This window comes from Podarcis raffonei, chromosome 2 (assembly GCF_027172205.1).
Source record: "Podarcis raffonei isolate rPodRaf1 chromosome 2, rPodRaf1.pri, whole genome shotgun sequence".
Taxonomy (NCBI): Eukaryota; Metazoa; Chordata; class Lepidosauria; order Squamata; family Lacertidae; genus Podarcis; species Podarcis raffonei.
The window spans coordinates 117,212,175-117,226,899 of NC_070603.1; the positions used below are offsets into that span (position 1 = coordinate 117,212,175).

At 47.9% G+C, this 14,725-nt stretch overlaps 1 protein-coding gene across 4 annotated transcripts; it reads left to right on the plus strand.

The window, feature by feature from the left end:
* The first annotated feature begins 558 nt into the window (after positions 1 to 558).
* LOC128409015 (zinc finger protein 586-like) lies at positions 559 to 12,913 on the plus strand. Of its 4 annotated transcripts, XM_053379170.1 has the most exons (9): positions 559 to 791; positions 1,113 to 1,151; positions 1,370 to 1,587; positions 2,246 to 3,132; positions 5,104 to 5,212; positions 6,116 to 6,198; positions 6,805 to 6,931; positions 8,411 to 8,518; positions 10,744 to 12,913. In XM_053379170.1, the coding sequence occupies exons 4-9, from the start codon at positions 2,449 to 2,451 to the stop codon at positions 11,592 to 11,594; spliced, it is 1,962 nt and encodes a 653-aa protein (XP_053235145.1). In that variant the 5' UTR covers positions 559 to 791; positions 1,113 to 1,151; positions 1,370 to 1,587; positions 2,246 to 2,448; the 3' UTR covers positions 11,595 to 12,913. The 4 variants fall into 4 exon arrangements, with proteins under 4 accessions (XP_053235145.1, XP_053235146.1, XP_053235144.1 ...); XM_053379171.1 differs by lacking the exon at positions 1,370 to 1,587; XM_053379169.1 differs by lacking the exon at positions 559 to 791 and having other exon boundaries at positions 798 to 1,151.
* The last annotated feature ends 1,812 nt before the right edge of the window (positions 12,914 to 14,725 follow it).

Sequence of the window (14,725 nt, forward strand, 5' to 3'; positions counted from 1 at the left end):
CAAGCAGTGTATGAATTTTACGAAATACAGGGGTACCTCGGGTTAAGTACCTAATTAGTTCCGGAGGTCCGTTCTTAACCTGAAACTGTTCTTAACCTGAAGCACCACTTTAGCTAATGGGGCCTCCCGCTGCTGCGCCGCCCCCGGAGCACAATTTCTGTTCTCATCCTGAAGCAAAGTTCTTAACCCGAGGTAGTATTTCTGGGTTAGCAGAGTCTGTAACCTGAAGCGTATGTAATCTGAGGTACCACTGTAAATAAGAAAATACTGGTGGAACTGCAGGGAACTCTTAACTTGACTTCCCTTGCCTGCAAGCCTAAAATTGCAAAAACATCTGAGGGCTATTCCAGACCTTACCAGTCTCTGATGAAGCAAGAGCAGACAGCAAAGGGTCTTGTGGCACCTTTAGGGCGTAACAGCTTAATAATAACAATAATTCATTTTTAAGAGCAGAAGCTTCTTTAGACCAGATCATCAAATGCAAATTGCTATTTGCAATGGGGCTGTGTTGTTCAGTGGTCAGAGCATCTGCTTTGCATGCAGAATGTCTCTGTTTCTGGCATCTCCAGGAGAGGGAGGTCAAGGAGACTCTCGCCTAAAATTCTGGAGAACCTCTGCTGCCAGTCAGTGCATGCAATAGTGGGCTGGATGGGCCCAATGGATGAAGGCACCTTCCCATCTTACAATTTAATGAAAAAGACACAGAGAGACATTTGATCAGTTTCATCTGAATCGGCGGTGGGAACGCGATTTTCCCCACTCCCTCGGTTCAAAAGGGGACCGGAAATAGAGTAAGAAGCGCGTTTGTGTTGCAGCCTCCTCCCTGCCTCTTGCCACCTTCCTCCTTAAAAAGCGTGGCAGCCCGATTCGGCCTTAAATGCAGCTTTCCCGGGAAAGTAAAGCTTGCAAACGCCAACCACCCCAGCTAAGGTTTGGCCTGATCCGGATTGCAACCTTCTCCTGTCGTCCCAGAGTGATGGAGGGAGAGAGAAAGTATTGATGGAAAGGGTTAAACTCAGATTCCTGGGAAATTTGAGAAGGGGGGTGGAACTGGAAGTGGTGTAATAATTCTCTCTCTTTCTCCCTCCCCTTCTCTTTCCTGCTTTGTTGAGAGGGTCGGATGCCTGCTTTTGAATGGCTGCGAGAAAAAGGTGAGTTTTAAAGGGGCGGATTTGGCCGAAATGTGGTGGGAGCTGGTGCAGATCAGAGAAAATGCAGCAAGGAAGAGTTGCAAAGATGTGTTACCTCTCCGGGCTGCGTGCGGAGCGACTGGGAAAGTTGGGCTTCCAACTAGGTTCGGGGGTGGGTGGGTAGAAGCCCCCGCTGCAACCCCGCACCTTTCGAGCTTGTGGCAATGGTCGATTTGCAGGTTTGGAAACAACATGCGCAGAGTGGCTGGCCAGGTCTGCTGTGGGAACCCCGTCTTCTGATCTAGAAGCTGTTACCCCCAAACCTTGAATTGGGGGCTCTTCTCTCTGCGGTTCAAAGGCCACACCAGCATTTCTGCCCCACCTTTTCCTTCAAGGAGCGCAAGGTGCTGCACATGGTTCTTCCCTCTTCATTTCATCCCCACAACAACCTTGTGAGGTAGGTTAGGAAGTGCAATTGGCCCAGGGTCACCCCAGTGAGCTTCATGACTGAGGGGGGATTCGAACCCTGATCTCCCTAGTCGGACACTCTAACCACTGCTACTCCCAGGGGAAGCGTGTACAGCAGGGGTGGGGAACCTTTTCCCAGCCCGAGGGCCGCATTCCCTTCCAGGCAGCCTTCGGAGGGCCATATGCCGGTTGTAGGAGATGGGAGCAAGGCAAAAACAGACACTGTTTGTGGGGAAAGGTGGTTGGAATAACCAGTGTAAATTGATGGGAGTTGTAGTCCATCAACATCAGGGAGGGGGAATTTGAGTCTGAGACTGATCAGGCTTCTCTTTCCCCAGCTTCTGGGACTTGAGCACATGTTGTAAATGGCACTATACATTGAAAGCACTATGATAATCACGTTAAACTGTCATGGCTTCCCTCCCAGGGAATTCTGGGAGCTGTAGTTTGTTGAAGGTGCTGGGAGCGGTTCAGAGAGACCCCAGTTCCCCTCACAGACCTACAAATCTTAAGAGTTCCTTGGGAAGAGGGGTTGATAGTTCAACCACTATGGCAATTGTGGTGTTTTAAATTTTATAGTGCCACAATTTGCCAAAATGGCTCCTTCTTTATGCCCTTTGGTGTTTTGTTCTTTTTCTTCTCTGCAGGGACCGGTCCCACTTGCCGTTCAGAAAGACACCCAGGGGATACCGTCAGAGAAAGTCTCGGCAAAATGCTGTAGGGTCTCCTCCTTGAACTGAACCTGTCTGTATAGCCACAGACCCGAAACAAAAATTTGACGTTACGAGTGTGGGATATTCGTCCCAATCCCCCCCACCCTGAAGCAGAGAGAGGACACCAAGGATCCAAGATGGAGGAGAGGTTAGAACCCGCAGGCCAAGCACCACCACATGGCGTCACGATGGCATGCCTGAAGGAGTTACCGGGCCAGGCAGCGCTGCAAAATGGCAAGCAGCAGCTTGAGGAATGGGCAACCCAGTGTCAGGAGTTCCTGAAGGCCCTGGACTCCCATCGCCTAGGATGGGGAAGCCCACCACGGTCAAAGCTTGGGCCGTGGGACGATGCCAAGGCGTTTCTGGCTTCCTTTGAGCAAGTGGCTGAAGCCTGCCAATGGCCTCGAGAAGATTGGGCGGCGCGTCTCCTGCCGGCTCTCAGCGGAGAAGCCCAGCAGGCCTTTAGCGGCCTAGAAGCTGCCGAGAGGGAGGACTACAGGAAGGTGAAGGCCGCCATCTTGCGAGGGGAAGCCAGTAGAATGGAGGCGCTGCGGCAGCACTTCCGGCAGTTCCGCTACCAAGAAGTCGAGGACCCACGAAGGGTCTATGGACAGCTCCAGGAGCTCTGCCATCAGTGGCTGAAGCCGGAGAGGCGCAGCAAGGAGCAGATCCTGGAGCTGCTGATCCTGGAGCAGTTCCTGGCCATCTTGCCCCAGGAAATGCAGAGCAGGATCAGGGCCTGGGACCCAGACACCAGCACCCAGATGGCGGCAGAGGAGTTCCTGGTGAGTCCCCAAGAGGCCAAGGCTTGGAAATGGCAGGTGAGGTTTTAATGCATGTCGCCGTTTAATTCAGGTGTAGGGAAACCGTTAGCCTTCTAGATGCTTCCGAAGTGCAACTCCCATTGTCCCCAGCCATTGGCCATGATGGGAGTTGGAGTCCAATGGCAGCTGAAGGACCGCAGGCTCCCCACCCCTGTGCTACTTGGTTTTAAAATAATTGAATGGGGCCCCATCTGCCCTGTAGTTTTAAAGCAGTTTTGTATCATTTTAAGCCGTCATGGCTTCTTCCCCCAGTGAGCCTTGGGAACTGTTTGTTGAGGGTGCTGACCCTATTCCCCTCACAGAGCCACATTTCCCAGCATTCCATGGGAAGAGAGCCTGACTGTTAAAGTCACCTGGAAATTGTAGCTGCGTGAGGGGAATAGTAGTGTCTTCTCACAACTTTTCCTGCTTCAGTAATGTTCAATTGCCAGTGTTCAACTAAAATTCAACAGCTATTCAGGCTTGCATATGGAAGTCTCTTCTAGTCTTTAACCTCAGGCAGCAAAATACCTTGAGCCAGCACATGGGACATCCATGACAGTTTATATAACGGGGGAAGTAGCAGGGAGAACAGCCACTTCCAGCCCCCAAAACAAACCATAATTCCCAGCTTTCAACCAAAAAGAACAGAGGAAAGTTTTTTGCATTTGTGAAAGCTGTGCTGTCTGTCTATCCATCTATCTATAATTTTTTTTATTAAATTTTCTGTTTTACAATTTTGAATACTCATTTAAACATCCTTAAATTATCAACGACTTCCCTTCTTCTCTTTCCATGGTTCATTTTGCATACCATAAATCCCTGCATATTTTATATAAACTAAACCATTCCGTATTCCATTATTACATCCATCAAAGCTTATTTACACTGTTGAATTTATCTTAATGCTGCCAACATTTTCAAGTGAACACAATTTCCCGCCATATGTTCAATAAACCTTTTCCAATCTTCTCTAAACGTATGCTCGTCTTGTTCTCTTATTCTATATGCCAAGTCTGCAAGCTGCACATAATCTCTCAATTTAAGCTACCATTCTTCTTTGGTTGGGATCTAGCTCATTTTCAATTTTAGGGCTAACAAAACACGGGCCGCGGTAATGGCATACATAAATAATCTTTTCTGACACCTCGGGATTTCTGTCTGAATTATCCCCAACAAAAAGGACTCTGTTGTTGTTTTTTGGGAAAAGTACTTTTAAACATTTTTTTCAGTTCATTTTGGATTATTTCCCAGTGCTCTTTTACCCTTTTACAAGTCCACCACATATGAAAGAACGTTCTCTCAACCTCCTTGCATCTCCAGCACTTATCTGATTCAGTCTTATACATCTTAACTAGCCTACTCAGAGTTAAATACCATCTGTAAATCATTTTTGAGTAGTTCTCCTTCAAAGAATAACATGCTGTGAACTTCAAATCACTTTTTCAAAGATTTTCCCAGAGATTAAAATCTGTTTTATGTCCTACAGTATATCTGTTACCCAGTGTGTCATAGAGGCTTGGGCAAGCTCATCTTTTGCTCCTTTTTTCATGCCGTTTATGAATTGCTTTCCCAAAAAATACCTCAATGATAAAAATAATTTAAAAACAATTCCACGTGCGAAAGCAATTAAGAACAATTCCACACTGCAGTAGGTGCTGTAACTCTCCATCAGTTTGACTTCACCTACCAAGGCACACTCTTCCATCGTCTTCCAGCAGCAGGAATAAAAAAACTATTTCAAATCCAATATGGATATAGGCTGGGGTAAAAATCTGCACTTGAAAGGATGGTTGAACAAGGAAGGCCTTCAATATGCACCACACAAGCAATAGAGGTGACACAAAATGCCCAGGCGCTTTTCTCATTTGACCCACCCCCCTTTTGTAAGAAGCTTCCCTGTGCCCCCTTCAGTTATTTGCTTTGTCCACCTCCAAGCCCTCCTGCGTCTTCCCCATCCTGAGTGGGATCTGTGTTGTTCTTTTTCAGATGCCGGCGGAGGAAGTGCCCACGAACCCCTCAGGAGCCAAGGGGGCACCTCAGAGGCAAATATACATAGAGGCTGATGAGAAAGCAGAAAAAGACCTCTGTTCGCTGGGTGAGGATTCATTGGGCTAGCACAGCATTTATTCAAACTGGATTCCTGGGATCCCTCTGCGGCTTTTCAGAGGATCTCGCGATGAGAAAACTAGCAACGGCTGAAAGACAGCCGTGGCTTCCCCCAAATATTGAAGGACTACAAGTCCCATTAGCCCTCACTGCTGGCCATGCTGGCTGTGGATGATGGGAGTTAGAGTCCAGCAACTTCTGGAGGCCCACTAGGTTGGAGAAGGCTATTTTAGGGGACAAACAAAGATGGCTTGGGTTCCATTTGGCACTCCTATGACATCTGTGCTGGTTATTTCTGGGCTCAGAGTGCAGCAAAGAGGGGCTAGCTACCATGTGGCCTCCACTCTAAGGAACAAAATGTCTGCCTTGTAAAACAGATCCACCGGTTGCCAGTTTGTTTCAAGGAGCTTAGGCCTCAAATATCTACTTGACTTAGGCCTCAAATATCTGAGACGACCTCTTTCCCTACAGACCCTCCCGGGTGTTAAGATAAGCAGAGGGGGCCTTCTTGGTAGTTCTGCTCATCCCAGAAGTTCAGGGTGGGGTAGCCCAAGAGAGAGCCTTCTCTAGCATCCCCAAGATTGTGGAACGCCTTACTCTCAGAGCTGTTTCTGGCTCCTTCATTATATAGCTTCTGACTGTAATTTGTTTTAAACTCAGTGCTGATTTTCAAGAAAAATCGGTGCTGGAACTCACCATGAACGCCTCCCTTGTTCTCTTATAATGGCAATTAACGTCCCAGTGAGTTTCAGCTGAATAAAGCCCTGTTGAAATTTATTTTCCTAGTGGGTTTTTAATCACTGCAACCTGTCCAGGACCTTATCAGGAAGGGCGGATAAGAAATTGACTCGATCACTGTTATTGGTATCTGAAACATTCCCCTCGTTTACAGCCAGCGGAATAATGTCGCCAAGTCATCCCAGTCCGGTGCTTCCTCCCAAAGAACAAGAAATAGTCAACACTGAGCTTTCTGAGGTATGTGAGGTTCTGGGGTGGGAAATAAGTTTTGACCAGAGGGCGACATTTCCTTCTGGGCAACTTTCCAGGAGCCACACAGCAGTAGGGCCAGAGGCAAAAGTGAATGGAGTAACAAGTGTGAATTTTACCATTTGGAGAGTAGGACTATATCTGTATGTTCACACATGCTTATGTGCATGCATACGTGCGCGTGCACACACCCACACACCCACACCCCACACACCGTTTTTCATCCATGCAAGCAAGAATTCAAGGGCACATTCCAAGAAACCAAAAACACTTGAGGAAGGCATGAAGCAGGGCTGGTGAGGGGAAACATCCGAGGGCCAGATAATGTCCTGGGAGCTGCATTTGGCCCCTGAGCTTGATGTTTTGCAGCCATGATCTAATTTGAGGCAGAACAAGGCAAACCAGGTGGGCCTATACCTCAATGAGCCTACAGTATTGACAGTGGGGAGAGATAATGGAGAGGAGGAAAGGGCCAGTCTCCAAAATTATACAGCTATTAGAATCACAGAGTGGTAGAGTTGGAAGGGACACTAAAGGTCATCTGGTCCAACCCAAGACAATGCAGGAATGTAGGGGATACTTTTATCGTTCCAGGGAAGTGTGAATTTGAACGAGGTGACTGTGGCTTTGGGCAGTGCTGAGTGGGCAGTGCTGAACACCAGTCAAGGAACCATGCATTGGGAAGTCATGCAGGAGGACTCTGAGGACATCAGCTCTCTAGGTAAGGAAGTCCTCGCCCTGTATTAATGGAACGTGGCAGAAGAGAGAATCTGAGTTTATTTTTTTAATGCATCAAAATATAATAATGAAAAAGGTGGGGGGGGGAGAACAAACACGTTTTATTTATTTCCAATTCTTTACTGACCGATTTTCACGGTAAAGGTAAAGGGACCCCTGCTCATCTCGCTTTACTGGCTGAGGGAGCCGGCGTCTAGCTTCCAGGTCATGTGACCAGCATGACTAAGCTGCTTCTGGCGAAGCAGAGCAGCGCACGGAAATGCCGTTTACCTTCCCACCGGAGCGGTACCTATTTATCTACTTGCACTTTGGCGTGCTTTCGAACTGCTAGGTTGGCAGGAGCAGGGACCAAGCAATGGGAGCTCACCCCTTCGCGGGGATTCGAACCGCTACCTTCTGATCGGCAAGCCCTAGGCTCTGTGGTTTAACCCACAGCGCCACCCGCGTCCCTAATTTTCACTATAGATGGTCACAAAGCAGTTTCCACAACAATCAATAAAACGATCCCTCCATGAAAAGAACAGGGTGTTGCCTTGAGCCCCGCAAGGCTGTTGGAACTGGGCTTGGGTTGGCGGACTCTGACGCACCCTCCTCCCTGCCCTCATCCTATATCCTAATGGCAAGCTCATGGTTTGAGGTGGGATCCTAATGCAACTGAAACAGGCCCATCCATACAGAAGAGAGAAGCATTGGTAAACTTGGGGTAATGCCCCAAGATTTGCAATGCACGAAACATCTTTGTGGGTGGGGGAGCCCCTCAGAAGAGACCCCCTCTCCCACACACACAAAAAGCCAATCTAATGAAGATTGACCGTGTTCATTGGTCATGGAATGCTGGGTGGCTGTTTGTGAGGGGGAAAAACTGGAGGATGAAAGAAATGGAGTACAGTGGAACAGGGTTTGGCTGACTGAGGATCTCATTCTGCGACTGCTTCTGCTTAATCCCAACCAGCAGGCTGAGTAGAAAGTGTTCTGTGCTTATTTTAAAACTGTATTTTATTGAATCTCCAAAAATATTCCAAACCATTTATCATCATATACAAAAAATTATTTTTCAACGGATTTCTTCTTGACTTCCCACTGCTCCTTTCCTGATGTTTGTTTTTTCTTCTTTTTATTAGCTGTTTTGCAATAAGTCTGTTTTTATTATCTAAACTTCACTACCATTAATTATTTCAGTAACCCACTGCTTACATTTCAAATCCTGCCCGCGACTTCATGTATAGGTGATATTTTGATAGATAATCCATCAATGGCCTCCATTCTTTTTTAAACACTTCGTCATTATGTCCTATTAGTCCAGCAGTTAATTTCCACCATTTCATCAGAGTCCATCAGTTTCATAAACCAGTTTATTTTGAAATTTTTTAGGTTGGAATCCACAAATACTCTTTGTCCTGCAAAACGTTCAATCAATGACTATTTCTCTCAATGTTCCTTTTATCTTTGTTTCTATTCTAAGGAGGGTTTGTGATTCCCAAACCAGAGGCTGTATCCCAAATGGATAAAGGAGACATGGGTTTCATCCAGGACTCTGAGGATGGCGAGGTATTTGCAGAAAGCATCTCAGGTAAAGGGGAGGGGTATTAAAGGCAGGGCGGGGCTTAGTTGGGAGGGGGTGGTAACAGAGGGGTGCATCACACACCCTGGGATTGCTTTCATTGTGCCTGTTTTTCCATGTGCCACTTCCTGCTTTTCTTGTCCTGGGTGCTGATTGGCCGGGAAAGTTCCACACGGTTGACCACACCCACATGGCTTCTTCAGCCAATTCACATGTCAGAATGACATGGGAGAATTCTGAGGTGGTTGAACAGACTGTACCACTTCAAACTGCGTGGGGAAATGTCATTTTTTAAAGGTCCCGTGTAGTAGTAGTAGTAGTAGTAGTAGTAGTAATAATAATATTTATTTATACCCCGTACATCTGGCTGTGTTTCCCCAGCCACTCTAGCTGGCTCCTAGCAGAATAGTAAAAGCACGATAAAACATCAAACCACTAAAAACTTCCCTCTATAAAATGAGTGAGCCAGCACCGACCTGCAGGAAGAAATCTAACACATCAAAGAGAAAAAACCTCCTTTGTCTGTTGTGCTGGTTTACTGTTTGCAAGGATCCTAAACTTAACATTTACTATATGTATAGGCACCCCCCCAGCAGCTTCCTCCCACTTTCTCATTTAATTCTTATGACAACCCTGTGAGGTTGCTTAGGCTAAGAGATGTTGGCCGGATCAAGGTCACCCAGTGAGCTTCTTGGCTGAGTAGGGATTCAAACCCTGATCTCCCAAGTCCTAGTCCAGCATACTGGCTCATGATGCAAACTGGGGGGGGGGGGGAGAGGAATCGCCTCCCTTGCCAATAAGCTGATTGGGGACATCTGAAAAGCCCTGTTCACAACAGTTTGCAACCGGAGACAGTGAGCTGATCGTTGGGATTTCTGCACACCATGCTTGGAAAAACAGGTTCCCTGTGACATCATGCACGAGCCTACTGTCTCTGCTCCCTTGTGTGTGGATGGTAGCATTTTAGCAGCATAAAACGAATGTACCCACACTCTGAACGTTGGTAATGACAGGAATTCTTGATTCTTTTTTATACAGTGGTACCTCGCAAGACGGAAAACTCGCAAGAAGAAAGAGTTTTCCGTTTTTCGAGGTGCTTCGCCAGACGAATTTCCCTATGGGCTTGCTTCGCAAGACGAAAGCCCATAGGGAAATCTCCGGGGACAGCGGGGAAGCGCAGCGCGTCTTCCCCGCTGTCCCCGGACCTCTTTTGAAGGCTGGCGGTGGGGAGGGAAGCCCTTGGACCCCCGCCGGACTTCAAAAGAGCTTCAGGAAGTCCGGCGGGGGTCCAAGGGCTTCCCTCCTACCGCCCACGTTTAAAAGCGCTCCGGGGATAGCAGCGAAGGGGGTGAGGGAAGCCCTTGGACCCCCGCCGGACTTCCCGAAGCTCTTTTGAAGGCCGGTGGGGGGAGAAGGGCTTTTCTTCCCACCGCCAGGCTTCAGAACAGCCTTCTGAAGGCTGGCGGTGGGAAGAAAAGCCCTTCTCCCCCCCGCCTGCCTACAGAAGAGGTTCGAGGAAAGAGGCGAAGGAGCGCTGCGCCTTCACCTCTGTCCCCGGAGCTTGCCGTTCTCCCCCCGCCTGGTCTGAAGGCGGTCTCCATAGGAACGCGTTAATTGATTTTCAATGCATTCCTATTGGAAACCGTGCTTCGCAAGACAAAAAACTCGCAAGAAGAAAAAACTCGCGGAACGAATTAATTTCGTCTTGCGAGGTACCACTGTATATAATTTTTATTAGATCTCCAAAAATATTCAAAAATATTGTACAAAACCCCCCATAAAGTTTCCAATTGACTTCCTACCCACCCTTTCCTGATGCTTGTTTTTGACACCATTTTCTGAACTGTTTACAACACATGTGTTTTTACTATCTAAATTCTAGTTCTTTCATTAATCCACTGCTTATATTTCGAATCCTGCCAGAGATTATGTATGGGTGACACTGATAGATAAATCCTATCCTCCTTAAACACTTCATCATTATGTCCTCCTAATCTGGCAGTTAATTTTGCCATTTCAGCATAGTCCATCAGTTTCGTAAGCCATTCCTTCTTCGTTGGTAATCCTTCCTCTTTCCTCCCCTGTGCATATGAAGTTCTAGCTGCTGTTGTCACGTACATAAATAAATTAGTCAGCTTTCTCAGGATCTCCATCCCCATTATTCCTAGCAAAAAGGATTTTTTAAGGACTGTCAGTTTGAACAGAATTATTGTCTCTGTTATCTCTCTTTGCAGATGATGAAGAACTTCAAATCAAGAAGGAGAGTCCTCCGCAAGGAGGCAGAGAGCCGGATGAAATCTACAGCATGTCGCTGGAAATATCCCACGGGAAGGCTTCTCTGGTGGCCGAGATTCATGAGCAAGGATGCGAATCTGACGAGCGATGGGGGAGAAAGCCGGCGGAGGGATGGGGTGAATTAAACGAAGTGGCAGAAAGTCACGGAGCAGTGAAGGAAACCTCGAGACATGCACGGGTGAATAAATTTCTGTACTCGAAAGGCGGGAAATGGTACCGATGCAAATCCGGACTGGTTGCAAACCAGAGTGTCCATTCCGCAGCCCTGCCTTACGAGTGCATCGCGTGCGGGAAGCGTTTCCAGAAGAAGAATTACCTGGCGAAACACCAGAGGATCCACGCGAGGCCCAAGGTGTACCAGTGCTCCGAGTGCGGGCAGAGCTTCAGCGGGCGAGAAGGGTTCGTCCGGCACCGAGGGACGCACACAGGGGAGAAGCCTCACGAGTGCCCTCAGTGCGGGAAGTGCTTCAGCCAGAGGGAGAGCCTGATACGGCACGAGAAGATCCACACGGGGAAGAAGCCGTACGAGTGTCCCGAGTGCGAGAAGAAGTTCTGCCGGAGGGACTCGCTGGTAAGGCACCAGAAGATCCACACAGGGGAGAAGCCGTACGAGTGTCCCGAGTGCGGGAAGAGCTTCAACCAAAAAGAGGTGCTGCTCAGGCACCAGAGGATCCACACGGGAGAGAAGCCCTACGGGTGCCAGGCCTGCGGGGAAAGCTTCACCCAGAGAGCCATACTGAACAGACACGAGAAAACCCATCTGGGGGAAAAGGCCTTGTTAATACTCTGAGAATTAATGTGGCTCTCAAAGATGTGCTGGCCGTGTGTATTTTGTGTGTGTGTGACAGACACAGACCTTTTTGTAAGCTGCGGATAATGCCTATGTTTTCAGAGCTATTCGGAGCAATAGCTCAAGAGCTGTGAGCCTGGCGCTGGTTCCTGAATTCTGGATGTCCTCAGACAAGAGCCGCCTCATTGGGTACTAGAAGAGGTGGGCAGGGCCAACTGAGAATTCTCTTGCTGGCCACGCCCCTTTTGGGAGAAGCCATTAATGATAGAATCTTAGAATTGTAGACTTGGAAGTAATACAAAGGGTCACTTAGTCCAACTTCCTGCAATGCCGGAATCTCAGCTGAAGCATCCATGACAGATGGCTCCAACCTCTGCTTATAAACCTCCAAGGAAGGAGAATCCCATCACCTCCTGAGGGAGACTGTTCCACTGTCTAACAGCTCTTACTGCCAGAAAGTTCTTCCTGATGTTTCATTTGATTCTCCTTTCTTGTAACTTGAAGCTATTTGTTTGGGTCTTAACCTCTGGAGCAGGAGAAAGCCAGCTTGCTCCATCTTCCACATGGCAGCCCTTTGCTTTTTCCTGCTCTGGATGGGGGAAGGACCAGAACCAATGGATTCACAAGAAAGGAGATTCCGACTAAAGACCAGGAAGAACTTTCTGGCAGAAAGAGCTGTTTGACAGTGGAACTATCTTCCTCGGAAGGTGGTGGACTCTCCTTGCTTGGAGGTTTATAAGAAGACGTTGCAGGGCCACCTCCCATGGATGCTTTAGTTGCGATTCCTGCATTGCCGGGGGTTGGACTAGATGACCCTTTGTATCCCTTCCAAGTCTACAGTTCTAGGAAGATCAATTATTATTATTACTGGGGGTCTAGTAAACACCTGTTTTCACAAACGCTGCTCATCGCTATATCCCTTTCTCCAGCAGATGACAACTTTTAATTCATGAAGGCTGCAGTCTCTCTCTCCCCCCCCCCCCCACACAGCAACACTGTTGAAATCCTGAAGTCACTCACTTCAACAGCAATACCACACCATTTCATAGGAAAACATTCTAAAGGCTGCTTCACTATTGATCGGTTTCTCCTACCTCTTTCTTCTTCCCTGTTTTTGGCAATTTACTAATATTATCGTGCGAGAGTGCATGTGTATGTTTTCCTCCATCTTTGGCTTTTCGCTTAAAGGTTTTTAAATTGTTCCTGGTTTTTACACTATTTTCTACGCAACTTGGAGCGGTTTTGAAAACGAAATAAAACAAGAGCTGCCTAAGATTTATATATGTATATATAAAATATAAATAAATAAATAAACGTTACTGGCCTGGCTTCTAACCCTTTCTAGGATTGATTAGGGTGCTTTTGATTGTGCTGGCATCACTCTGACATTCAGAGGACCATCTGGCCTCGCATTTGCAAAAGCATCATGACAATAATGAAATTGGTTACATATTAAAAGAGGAAGAGTATTAGCCTGTGATGTTAAGATAAAGGTAAATGTACCCCTCACCATTAGGTCCAGTCGTGACAGACTCTGGGGTTCCGGCGCTCATCTCGCTCTATGGGCCGAGGGAGCTGGCGTTTGTCCGCAGACAGCTTCCGGGTCATGTGGCCAGCATGACTAAGCCGCTTCTGGTGAACCAGAGCAGCACACGGAAACGCCGTTTACCTTCCCGCCGGAGCGGTTCCTATTTATCTACTTGCACTTTGAGGTGCTTTCAAACTGCTAGGTTGGCAGGAGCAGGGACCGAGCAATGGGAGCTCACCCCGTCGCAGGGATTCAAACCGCCAACCTTCTGATCAGCAAGTCCTAGACTCTGTAGTTTAACCCACAGCGCCACCCATGTCCCAGCCTGTGATGTTACCAGAAGCCAAATCCCACTAGCCCCAGCCTAACAAGCTGTCAACTTAATAAACAACAATAATAATAATTTATTATTTATACCCTGCCCATCTGGCTAGGTTTCCCCAGACACTCTGGGTGGCTCCCAACAGAATATTAAAAACACAATAAAACACTAAAAACTTCCCTAAACAGGGCTGCCTTCAGATGTCTGACATGGGGGTGGCTGCTATTGTTATGGAGCATTGGTATACTTCAGCAGTTATTGCAAAAGTTCACCCGCCCTTCTCAACAGGTGGTGCTGGTTGAGGGATGGGTTATTTGTTGTGACATGAGTCAAGAGCATGGGTAGGGAAACGGCCAGATCTTTATCTGAGAGAAACAGGTTTCCCAACTTGCTTCTAGATGTTGCTGATGCGGTTTTGCTCAGAGGCTCCATGAGAGATTTTTCGCTCTATAACACACACCTGACCATAACACGTTTTTAGAGGAGGAAAACAAGGGGGGGGGGATTCTGAATGAAACAGTGGATGTATCATTTTTGTGCCTCATGCTATGGCCACAGAGATGTGATCTGATGGTGAATTTGGGGTGACCCAATGCAAAAATCCTGAGAATCCCTGTGGATCTGTGCTTTGTAACCACGTTTTTGCACCATTGTGGCCCCAGGCAACAGTGGGTGCGTGATTTTTTTGGTGCAGGCTGTAGCCATGGACATGTAATGTGATCTGATGGTGAATTTGGGGTGACCCAATGCAAAGTTCCTGAGGATCCATGTGGATCTGTGCTTTGTAACCACGTTTTAAGTGGGGAGGGAAGGAAAAACACAGAAGGGACAAGGAGCACGAGAGGGGTGTGCAGAGAAGCAGCTGGCTAAGAATGCAGGAGAGGGGTTTAACGGGAGGGAGGAAAGGAAGGCAAAAGTTTCCCCCCCCCCACCCAAGCCATCCCTCTCTCTCTCCCCCCCCCACCTGCATGTTTTCCAGCTGCCTGCGAGTCCCTAAAATGCTTCCCTGGACGCAGCAGCACCGGATTAAAAGGAAGGACACAATCCTTTCCGTTCCCCTCTGCTTGCCTGGAGGGGAGGGGATTTCCCTGCTCTTTGTTCCCTTTGAGCAAACAGCAACCGAAACAGGAGAGGGTGGGCAGTAAGACCCTGAGGCAGAATGCAGGAAAGCAACAGCTTCCTCTCTTCAGGCGTCCCTCCTCCCCGACGCGTGCGATCGGATTTTTGCCCCTGCACTCGGGCCAGTCGGCTCCAGGGACCACACATTCGCTCAATAACACG